The sequence below is a fragment of the Manis pentadactyla genome, chromosome X, assembly GCF_030020395.1.
Source record: "Manis pentadactyla isolate mManPen7 chromosome X, mManPen7.hap1, whole genome shotgun sequence".
Classification (NCBI taxonomy): Eukaryota; Metazoa; Chordata; class Mammalia; order Pholidota; family Manidae; genus Manis; species Manis pentadactyla.
Genome location: NC_080038.1, coordinates 32,658,722 through 32,670,767, shown reverse-complemented (window position 1 = coordinate 32,670,767; position 12,046 = coordinate 32,658,722). Strand labels below are relative to the sequence as shown.

Genomic DNA, 12,046 nt, shown 5'->3' with positions numbered 1-12,046 from the left:
TTTGTCTTTGACTTCTGACAACTTAATTGTCATGTATCTCATTCTAGCCCTATTCAGGTTCAACCTATTTGGGAACTTTTGGGCCTCTTGGATCTGGATGTCTCTTTCTCTTCCCAGGTTTGGGAAGTTCTTAGCCACATTGTTTTAAATATACTGTCTGTCTGTCCCATTCTTTTTCTTCTTCTGGAATTCCCATCCTGTGAATATTGTTTCTTTTCATTTGTCCCATAAGTCCTGTGGATTTTCTTCACTCTGTTTTGTTCTTTTTCTTTTTGCTCCTCTACCTGGATAATTTCAAATGTCCTGTGTTCCAGGTCACTGATTGTTTCTTCTGCATGGCCAAGTCTGCTTTTAAAGCTTTCGGTTGAATGTTTCAGTTCAGTTACTGTATTTTCTTTAACTCCGAATTTGCTTTTTTTCCTATTTCTTTGTCAAACTTCTCATCTTTTTTCATGTAGTGTTTGCCTGATTTTGTCTTGTCTATGTATTTTTATAGTTCACAAAACTTCAAGATGATTATTCTGAATTTGTTGACTGTTCATAGATCTCCAGGTTGTTAGCATCAGGTATTATTTACCTGTTTCCTTGTGGTCCTGGATTCCTTACATTGGTATCAGTACATTTGAGTAAGTGGTCTCCATTTCCAGACTTTGTGGGTTTGATTTGGCTGAGAGAGTTCTTCACCTTTCAGCTCAGTCTGGGTTTCTGGATGTGTGTGCTGGTAACTTCCTTGGGTAGGTGGGGCCTGCTATTAGGGTCTGTTTTTGACTAAGGCAACTGTTCAAGCTCTGAGGTTGGGGTGGGGGTGGGGTGTTGTGTGCCACTTAGAACAGCTGGATAGGACTGCTGGCTTGGTTCACTGTACAAGTGAGGCCATAGGAAGGGTTTTGTAGTTGCCTGGATTCTCTCTGGTCATGTTAAATAGACAATTGGAACTGGGTACTGCACTTAGCAGTAGGTAGGGCTGTGTATTAGCTACCCTGCCCTGGCAAGCAGCAGGATGGAACCCAGGGCTTTCATGCTTATTGTCTGGGGACCTGAATCAGGCAACTGTGTGCACTGAATATCCTCGTTAGGGGAGGCCACCAGTTTCGCTCTGCACACAGGGAAACACAGGCTGTGCTCTCTGTTCAAGTGTCACTGTAAGCAGGGCTGTTGGTTGGGCTATGTAGCATCCTGTGTGTCTTGGCAAAGTTCCCTGGTTGAGCCATCTGAAGGCTGTATTCAGCAATAAGTGGGGTTTTGAATTAGTGGGGCTAGGAATTGGTTTCTCTGCCTGGGTGCAGCAGGAAAAGTAGCTCCAAGGCCACTAATACTCTTTGTTTATGGTCTTGACTGAAACTGCCCCATGTTCCAAGTTCCCTGGCTAAACAAGGCCAGTAGCTTTGCTGAAGTGGTGATCAGCTCTGCCTACCTACCTCCCAGCTCAGGAGCTGTTGATTATGCAGTTTCTAGGTGTTTGCACCAGCCTTCCCTGTCAGATGGATCTATGACCCAGGCTCGTACCTTGGTGGGATGGGGAGGCCTACTTTCAGCAACTCCTATATTCCCAAACAGGCTTTTTGGTTGAGAGGGGCCAGGAACCTAGATGCATCATAGGTGCTGCTATGAATTAACTTCCACTCCTTGGTGTAGCAGGGAACCCTCCATTGAGAGTGCAATGATGGTGTCCCCTGGCCTATGTTCCCTAAGAGCACCTCTGGAAGCCTCTAGGTGTATGCCAGACATGAAGCCTGCCCCTAGGACCAAAGATCCAGGACAAATAAATAGGCTTCTTTCACCAAAAGACTGGTGGTGTGTTTCAGTCGTGTGCGTCTGCAGTGCCCTGGGGTGGTAGCCTGCCAAGAACTCTGATTGTTAATGGGACCCAGGAATGCAAGTCCCCCTGGGAACCAGAGCCAGGTCATCAAGGGGCATCCAGTGGGTGGCTGCCGCAAAGAACCAGGGCACCAGATGTAAATTCTGGGGCACCAAACACTTATAAGAGCTCCCCTTCAAGAGATGGTGCTGTGGGGCATGGGAGAGGGCGCGCATGAAGATAGCACCCACCCTCTGAGGTCTCTGAAAGGTTTACAGTCAGCCTTTAGATGTGTTCAATTAGAAGACTGTCCCTTAGGCTGCAGCTATGATGATAAGCTAATAAATAGGCCTCTTTCACAGGAAAACAGAGCTGTGTCTGTTACTTCTTGCTGTGCCCATAGAGTAGTAGCTGTTTAAGACTTCTTTAGCTGTTGGTTACAGGTCTGTGGGAGCTGTGAACGGAAGCCCCACTGGGCAGCAGAGCCAGGTGATGTAGAGGTGTCCCCTGGCAGCAGCTGTAAAAGTCAGGGTGCCAGACAAGGGAATAAGTGCCTTTCTGGAAGATACCTGTGAACTGGAATGAGGCAGAGGGAGAACACAAAGACTGCATCCACTGACCTTCACTGCCTGAGAGTCCTTCTGTGGGCCCCTAGAAGTGTGCCAAACTGCAAGTCTGCCCCTCAGGCCAAAGCTCCTGGACAAGCAAATCAGTCCCTTTCTCAGGACTGGACATGTGTTCAGTGTGCAGTCTGTGCTGTGCCATGGGGTGGGAATCTACCAGTAACTGTCTCTCCATGGTTATAGTCCCATGGGATTCAGGCATGCTTCCAGTCGGTGATGAGTGGGTGTCCCCTGGGGAGGCAGCTACAAAAACCAGGTCACCAAATGTAACAACCGGGCACCAGATGAGGGCTGGGGAGTTTTCTCCTTGTTTCCTCGCCACATCAGGGTGTGTGGTGGGGACGTCGGGGGTGGAAGCAAGGGCTGATAAGCGGGGTTCTGGACATACTCTCCTTGTAAAGACAAACTAGAATCCCTGGGGGTGTGGTCGTGGACACTTAAGATATTTGATTCATGCAAAGTTTCACCCCGTCTGGAAACACACAGAACTACCATTTTGCTGCCCAATCGCTTTGCCAAGCCATTTATGAATGATTCCTCTAGGAAGGTATTTAGGTTTTACAGCCACAAGTTTAACCCCAATTTCTTAACTGTGTTTAGGAGAGTTTGCAGTGGGCAAATAGGTTTCCCCAAACAAAACAGTGCTGCTTCCGTCACTCTGTAGCTCGACATGGAAGTCTCCTTTTGAGCTGTGCTCACCCCTCTCCTGTTGGTTTCTCCAGCAAGCGCTGTGTGGCCTGGATCTCCGGCATATCACTGTGGTGGAGCTGGTGGGCGTGTTCCCGACTCTCATCGGCAGGATAGGAGCGAAGATCATGCCTCCAGCCTTAGCTCTGCAGCTCAGGTAGGAGGGAAGTCCTGCTCTTGAAGTGTATCCCCTATAAATGCACTCTGTCTGGTTAGGTTTCCTGATTTCTTGCTCTTCAGAATTGATTTTATGTAACTTTAAACATTTAATTGCTTTTATTCTGAGAGTATTATAATCATGCCACCTGGCAGGTTGCTGCTTGTCCAGATATATCATGCAGTGGTAATTACCAGTGTTCTTTTCTTCTCCAATCAAGTGTTTTTGCTTTGTCTTGGTTTGGTTTTGCTTGGTGGGGGTGGGAGGGTAGGGGAGAAAAAGAACCTATGGGATCCTGTCTTACTAGGAGGCCAGGCAACCAATTAGCATCACCAGGCTGGGCCTCTTTCCTCCATGCTTCCAGGGACCCCAGTTTAACAACTATATTTTGGTGACACCTGTAAAGCTAAAACCAGGGCATTCAGACTCTGAGTAATTGTGCATTAAAGATGCAGAATTCAATAGCCAAGAGGAAATTTCAGAACCTAAATTTTCACTTGCATTTACTGACCATTTGAAAAGGATAATGCAGCTAAAGCAAAACTCCTGAAAATCTTGCTTTCACATCCATCTTTTTCTCTCAGCCACTACCAGGGAGGGTGTAGATCTCTACTGTACATACTCTTTCAGGGTCCCAGGCTGATGGTGGCTCTGCCATCTTGAAGCATGAACATCCAGAACACAGGACTTCCAGGTTTCTGCAAAAGAGGAAGAGAGAGAGAAAACAAACTCTTAATGCTTCATGTTGGGGGCATAAAATTGTTCTCTCCCTAGTCCATTGGCCAGAACTTGTCACATCATTGCAACTGAACTCCGAGGGAGGCTGGCAAATGCAGTTGTTCTGCATTCCTATGAAGAAGAGAATGAAATAGGGCTTGGTCATCCATCACACATGTTCAAAGAGGTTCACAGACATTCCTTGAGAGGTTGTATGATAGAACTATGTCCTTAGTAAGTGTCTAGATGGACACAAGAGCTTCTTTCTCTAATTTTCCTATGTTGTTGCATCTGTCTTCTGATCCACCTCATGTATGATTTAAGCCTCTCTCCACCCTAAAAGAGTCCACCCAATCCACACCAAGGTCAAAAATGCAGAGGGCCAGGGATTGGGAAGAGAAATAGAGGATGCTGGAGTTGCTCTTAGTTGACTGAAGGAGGGAGAAGGCTGGGTCCACTCAAAAGCTTTTCTGTATATACGTATTTTTTGTCCTGCTGCATTTACATCTAGCACCTCTCTGGAGTAATAACATTTCTGAGGTCAGTACCAGATCTTCTCAACATTCATCAACATCCAGTACCTAGCACAGTACCTGGCACCATGTTGGTGCTAAGTATCTGTGGAGTCAATGACTCTAAGTTGAAACAGATTTACTATTCCCAGGGGTGACAGTAGCCTTTACGAGTGTATTTCCAATTACTAACTCCTCCACTTATAGACTGTAAGACTCGAGAGGATTACATGTTGACATCTGAAAATTTATAATGAAAATCCTCAAAGTAGATTTCATAGCACTGTTGCTTCTTTAGAACTACACGTTCATGCCCTTTGGCAATATTTTTAAAAACCTGTTGCAGAATTTGCTAAATTATTTTATTTGGATTGCAGATAGGGAATCTCTAAGATGACACCATGTCAAGATTTTATAAACTATTTTTCTGTTCTAAAAATCAAAGAAATTCTATCATTCAGGTTGAATATGTTGGGACAATCAGAGATTTCTTCAGGCTGAAAATGATTCAATAAGCAACAAATAAGTTGTGCAAATTTTGAGAGCCTGCACCGAGTCCTCTGTTAAAGCAGATTTCTGGGTTCCACCCCCAGAAGTTCTGGTAGGTCTAGCATGGGGCCCAAGAATTTGCATTTCTAGCACATTCCCAGTGTTGCTGGTGGTCTGGGGATCGCACTGTGAGAACCACTGGCCGAGGGTTTTTATAGAAGGCTTCAGTTTTGAAGTAGACAGATTAAAAAGCAGCCTATAAAAAGGTCAGACATTGTGTAGCCAGAAAATAGTCCAAACATATGACATGCAGAGATGATAGCTCCCACGCATTACCTAGTGGCTGTGTCAGGCTGCATGGCCCTGTAGCAGACCTGTCAGTGAGCAATAAGGGACTTGTCAGATGGATACTTTATTTTTATTTTTTGCCTTTGGATTGAGTCTAACACAGAGTAGAAAGAGCCAAAAGGGGAAACATGAAAGAAAAGGAGAAGCAGAGTGCTTGGGGAATATGAAAATTCTCTTGTCTGGTTAGAATACTAGTTTCAAACGGCACTGAAGCTATGATAAAGCAATTGCGAGGACAGCAGCACAAAATAGGCTGGGGGTCTGATGTTTTAAGGCCACCCTGCTTTCTTGATCTCATTTCTTTACACTCTGGATGTATGGGCTAATTCATGCTCTCTAATTTCCAGCAATCACAAGGATGATAGGGACTGAGAATGCCATAATTTTTACAACTATATTTTTGAGGCATAATTGATATATAACAGTTTTAGGTGTACAACATAATGCAGTATATTTGTTAGTGTATAGTCTGCGATCCTCTGTATATTCTGTAGTATCAGTTATAATGTCTCCTATTTTGGATTCTTTTTCCCTTTTTTTGGTGCTGAGTTAGCTAAACGGTTCTCCTTTCAAAGAACTAGCTCTTGGTTTCATTGATATTTTTTCTATTGTCTCTTCAGTCTCCATTTCATTGATTTCTCCCTTCTAGTAATTTGGGGGCTTTGTTCTTTTTCTAGTTCCTTGGTGGATAATGTTCCATGTGTACTTGTTAAGTCTATCTGGTCTAATGTGTTCAAGGCTGATGAGTCCTTATTTTCTTTCCACATGATCTATCTGTTGATGTAAGTGGGTATTAAAGTCCCCTGTTATCATTGCTGTTTCTCCCTGTAGGTCTATAATATTTCCTTTATATATTTAAGTGCTCCTTTGCTGGGTACATATTTACAAATGCTATATCCTGTTATTGGACTGACCTCTTAATCTATTATTTTGTCTGTTATCAGCATATCTACCCTAGCTTTCTTTTGGATTTCATTTTCATGGAATATCTTCTTCCATCCCTTCACTTTCTGTCTGTGTGTATCCTCACATCTGAAGTGAGTCTCTTATAGACACCACATACAGGGGATCTGGCTTTTGTAAATCCTTTTGGCTACCCTGTCTTAATTATTGACAGGTATGGACTTACTGCCATTTTTTCCATTGTTTCCTGGAGAGGGGAGGCAGATGGGCAGTGGGAGAGAGAGGGGCGAGAGATATAAGAGGGGCAGAAAGATACTGGGACAGAGAATCACACAGCAAGGGAGAGGCACAGTGGGACAGAATGATAGAAGAAAGCACAGGGATGGAATGAAGGACAGAGACTCACATGAGAGTGAGACAGAGGACAGACACACACAAGGGAAGAAGGGTGCGGGCGAGGGGCAGAGATGGAGGGAGACACAGGTCTTTATCATTGAGAGCTGTGCTACTCTACCTTTTCCAGATGCGGCAGTCATCCGGGGCTCTTGCTAATCATGCAGATTCAAATCCAAGTGGTTTGGGGCAGAGCATGGGCTTTTCCACTTCTAACAAGTTCCCATGAAGAGCTACTGATCCAAGGACCACACTTTGAGTAGCAAGGGTCTAAAGGATGATTCGGTCCTTTATGGTATTAAGCCTTCCCCTGCACAGTGTCACCGTGATGCTGGTTGGTCCACTAGCCCCCTCGGAAGTCCGGTTTGACAGTCTTCTCTCTGCCTGCCCTAGGTTGCTGCTGCGCATCCCGCTCTACTCCTTCAGTATGGTGCTGGTGGACAAGCATGGCATGGACAAGGAGCGCTATGTCTCCCTGGTGATGCCCGTGGCCCTGTTCAATCTGATTGACACTTTCCCCCTGAGGAAAGAAGAGATGGTCCTGCAAGCTGAAATGGGCCAGACCTGTAGCACCTGAGGTCTCAGCAAGTCCTCTTCTCTTTCTACATGGTGCCTTAAAAATATCCTTGATGTACAGATTTTTATTTGTAATTTTTTAAAGTCTATTTTATTATGAGCTTTCTTTGCACTTCAAAACTAGCACACTGCTTTTTGTACCTCTGACAGTTACTCTTTCTCTTTACCCCAACATGGCTGGTTGATGTCAGAGAAATTTGTGCTATTCCATGTGCCACATAACTTTTTTTTATATAAAACTTTATTAATAAAATGTTTGGAGCAAAATTACTAAAATTTGTTTTGTTTTTCATGCACCAGCCATACTTGGTTGGTGTGGTCAATGGTTGTAGAGATGGAAGAGCCAGTCTTGTCTGTCAGGAGGGGGTCACCTGAGCTGTCAGGTGTTGGAGCAGCTGATCAAAGCAACAAGCCAAAAATGAAAGAGGTAAGCCTTCAGTCACTGTGATGGCAAGGTGAGAGGCTAAAAGCTGAGGATATGCCAAGTCTCCTTTTTCTATTCTCCCCAGTGGGCCAGGGCACCAGTTGGAGATCGGGTGGATAAGCACAGACATTGGGGGTGGGGGCATTACACTGTTGAGGGAGCACCAGACTGGCAGTTTATGGAAAGGGCTGGGAATGGACAAGTACTGGATGCTGAGTCAGCATGCGGAAAAGTGCCGTCAAGGTTGCCCCTTCTTTCCTCCTCTAGGAGGTTCAGAGGGGCATGAAGCCGACGTCTGCCCATGTCCTCAGATAAAGAGACCTAGGAATGCAAAGATGTGAAAGACGACGAGCACACAGAGTTGGAAGGGGGATGCCACATCCTTGGCCGCAGGGCTCTCCAGAGACTGCGCTGCACCCGCTGTTCACCAAGTCCCTGCGCAGAGAGCAGCCTTCTCCAGTGAGACCTTCCAGGGAAAGCCTTTGTGCTGGCCTAAGGCCGGGACTACAGAGATCACACATCATTGGATAACCAGGAGTCAGACTCCTCAACCCTCCCAGACAAACCTTGAAATTTTCCCTTGTTTTGGAATATCAGTTTGGTTCCCAATCCATTCCTGAACAAACAAAATGACTACATTAAGGATGGAAAGTCCAAATTCTAACATACAGACATTAAAAACTAAAAAATTTGGCAACTTTTTTTTTTAAACATTGGGCAGTGATTGCTATCCTGTAATAGGTTTATATTCTATTTACAAGTACGATTTTTTTCACACAGCACACTGGTAGCCACTCTGTCTTCTGTCTCCTTCAGATGTATCACATAAAGGTCAATGGCATGCACGGGAGAGGAATGTTAACCAGTGACTAGATTAGAAGCCTTGAAAATTTCAAAAGATCCTTCATCACAATTAAGCAAGCATATATTAGATACAGTAAAGCGCTCTTGTCTGTGAAAAACCATCCTGTGCCCTTTGCTCTTCAGCCTGAAAGGTCCAAGCCTTGAAGATGAGCTGTTGTTTAAGGAACTGCCCTGATTTCTTTAAACCTATCTTCCTGATGCACTTAGACTATTATAGGCACTTTGGCCAACAAGATACACAGACTATGTGAAGAAGACTGAGTATACTGTGGTATTTACAAAATAAATATACCTAGAGCGATGTCAGCATCATGGTGGCATGAGTTGTTTCTTCTCTTTCTTCCCCTTCTGTTTACAACTAATTGGACATCCATAACTGAACAAAAGCAACTCTGCAGTAACACACCGGGACACCTGAGAGATCCAGCCATCTGTGCATCCAAAGGTGGATGGACAAGACCTTGGAAGAGGCTACATAGCCAAGGAAATTGTGAAGGTTGTGGCGGTGGCACCAGAGGCCACTTAGCAGAGGAGGAAGAAATGAAAGGAGGTGAGTGGAAGTCAGCTGGGCCATGTGGGCTGCAGCTGGAGGGTCCTGGTTGCTTTTCAGCAATGCCTCAGATTTTTGAAGAGAGACCTACATGATTAGGGGGAAGGAAAGGAAGAAGGCAGACAAAGCTGACTAAAGGAACTTGTTTCCTATCTGCCCAGCAGATCATAGGTAGGGACCCCCTACGATCCCACCATTCTAAGCTCCCCCTACCAGGTGTTGGGCACACCCAAAGCCCCAAGTGCCACACATACACCTTCCCTCACTCTACCAACTTTCTTTTTCTCCACTAGCTTTTTCATGAGTGTGCTCCCAACTTAGTGGGGAGTCAACTCTCATAAGAGAAACTAAAAATGTTTGCTATAGCACCACCTTCTGGAAACACAGGCTCACTACTAACCTGCTGAACTGTTAGAATTCAGAGTAAACAAAGCCTTACCTAAATAAGAAAGGTGTTCCCTACTTCAAATGCAGCAGCAAAGGCACATTTCATCAAACACCATGCAATATTGTTTCACAAAGAGAAAACAGCAATTCTTCAGTAACTGAACCCAAAGACAGAATATTATGATCTGATAAAGAATTCAAAATAGCTGTTATGAAGAAATTCAGTGAGCTACAAGGAGACTAAAAAGGCAATACAATGGATTCAGAGACAAAATTTATGGAAAGGAGTACTATAACAAAGAGACTGAAATTCTAAAATACAACCAAAGAAGTTCCAGAGCTGAAGAACTCAATAAGTGACATGAAGAATGCATTAGAAAGCACTGGAAATAGGACAGATCAGATGGAAGAAAATAAGTGAGCTTGAGGATAAATAGTTACAAATAATTCCAGTGGAAGAGGAGAATTCAGATTTTTAAAAAGTGAAGAAACCCTTTGAGAACTACCAGACTCCATTAGAAGAACTAAGACAAGAATAAAGGGTATACAAGAAGCAGAAGAAAGGGAGAGAGGGGCAGAGAGCTTATTTAATAATATCTGAGCACTCCCCAAACATCGGGAACAGTCTGGATCTAGAAGTACACAAAGCTAATAGAACACCTTATTATCTCAATGCAAAAAGATATTCTCTAGGGATGGAAAAATATATTTCATGCAACTAATAGAAAAAAGAGCAGGAGTTGCAGTACTTGTATCAGACAAAATAAGACTTCAAAACAAAGAGAGTCACAAGAGACAAAGAAGGACATTACATAATGATAAAGAGGTCAATCCAACAAGAAGATATGACCATTATAAATATCTATGCACCCAACACAGGAGCACCTACATATGTGAAACAAATACTAACTGAATTAAAGGAGAAATAGAATGCAATGCATTCATTCTAGGAGACTTCAACACCCCACTCCCTCTGAAGGACAGATCAGCCAGACAGAAAATAAGTAAGGACACAGAGGCACTGAACAACATATTAGAACAGATATCTACAGAACTCTACACCCAAAAGCAGAAGAATACACATTCTTCTCAAGTGCACATGGAACATTTTCAAGAATAGATCATACACTAGGCCACAAAAAAAGCCTCAGTAAATTCAAAAAGATTGAAATTGTACCAACCACTTTCTCAGACCACAAAGGTACAAAAATAGAAATAAACTATGCAAAGAAAATGAACAATCCCACAAACACAAGGAGGCATCACAACATGCTCCTAAATAACCAATGGATCAATAATCAAATAAAAACAGAGATCAAGCAATACATGGAGACAAATGACAATAATAATTCAACACCACAAAATCTGTGGGACACAGCCAAGGCTGTGCTAAGAGGAAAGTATATTGCAATACAGGCCTACCTCAGGAAAGAAGAACAATCCCATAAAAGCAGTCTAAACTCACAATTAATGAAACTAGAAAAAGAAGAACAAATGAGGCCCAAAGTCAGTAGGAGGGACATAATAAAGATTAGAGCAGAAATAAATAAAATTGAGAAGAATAAAACAATAGAAAGAATCAATGAAAGCAAGAGCTGGTTCTTCAAGAAAATAAACAAAATAGATAAACCCCTAGGCAGACTTATCAAGAAAAAAAAGAGAGTCTACTCACATAAACAGATTCAGAAATGAGAAAGGAAAAATCACTATGGACACCACAGAAATACAAATAATTATTAGAGAATACCATGAAAAATTATATGCTAACAAACTGGATAACCTAGAAGAAATGGATAACTTTCTAGAAAAATACAACCTTCCAAGGCTGACCAAGGAAGAAACAGAAAATCTGAACAGACCAAATACAAGTAACGAAATTGAACTAGTAATCAAAAACCTACCTAAGAACAAAACTCCTGGACCAGAGAGCTTCACTGCTGAATTTTATCAAACATTTAGTGAAGACATAATACCCATTCTCCTTAACGTTTTCCAAAAAATAGAAGAGGAGGGAATACTTCCAAACTCATTTTATGAGGCCAGCATCACTAATACCAAAACCAGGCAGACACCACAAAAAATGAAAATTACAGACCAATATCCCTGATGAACACAGATGCAAATATACTCAACAAAATATTAGCAAACCAAATTCAAAAATACATCAAAAAGATCATCCATCATGATCAAGAAGGATTTATTCCAGGGATGCAAGGATGGTACAGCATTCGAAAATCCATCAACATCATCCACCACATCAACAAAAAGAAGGACAAATACCATATGATCATTTCCATAGATGCTGAAAAAGCACTCAACAAAATTCAACATCCATTCATGATAAAAAACTCTCAAAAAAATGGGTATAGAGGGCAAGTACCTCAACATAATAAAGGCCATATATTATAAACCCACAGCCAACATTATACTTAACAGCGAGAAGCTGAAAGCTTTCCCTTTAAGATGGGGAAAAAGACAAGGATGCCCACTTTCCCCACTTCTATTCAACACAGTACTGGAGGTCCTAGCCACGGCAATCAGACAACACCAAGACATAAAAGGCATCCACATTGGCCAGGAAGAAGTTAAACTGTCCCTGTTTGCAGATGACATGATAT

The 12,046-nt window shown here is 43.0% G+C and overlaps 1 protein-coding gene across 2 annotated transcripts in view; it reads left to right on the top strand.

Moving 5' to 3' along the window:
• SRPX (sushi repeat containing protein X-linked) overlaps positions 1-7,479 on the top strand; it is a 106,249-nt gene extending 98,770 nt beyond the window's left edge. For both annotated transcript variants that reach the window (XM_036879489.2, XM_036879488.2), the window contains 2 exons: positions 3,144-3,265; positions 7,021-7,479. In XM_036879489.2, coding sequence (XP_036735384.2) covers positions 3,144-3,265; positions 7,021-7,204 — 306 coding nt within the window. In that variant the 3' untranslated portion in view covers positions 7,205-7,479. The remainder of the gene's footprint in view (positions 1-3,143; positions 3,266-7,020) is intronic.
• The last annotated feature ends 4,567 nt before the right edge of the window (positions 7,480-12,046 follow it).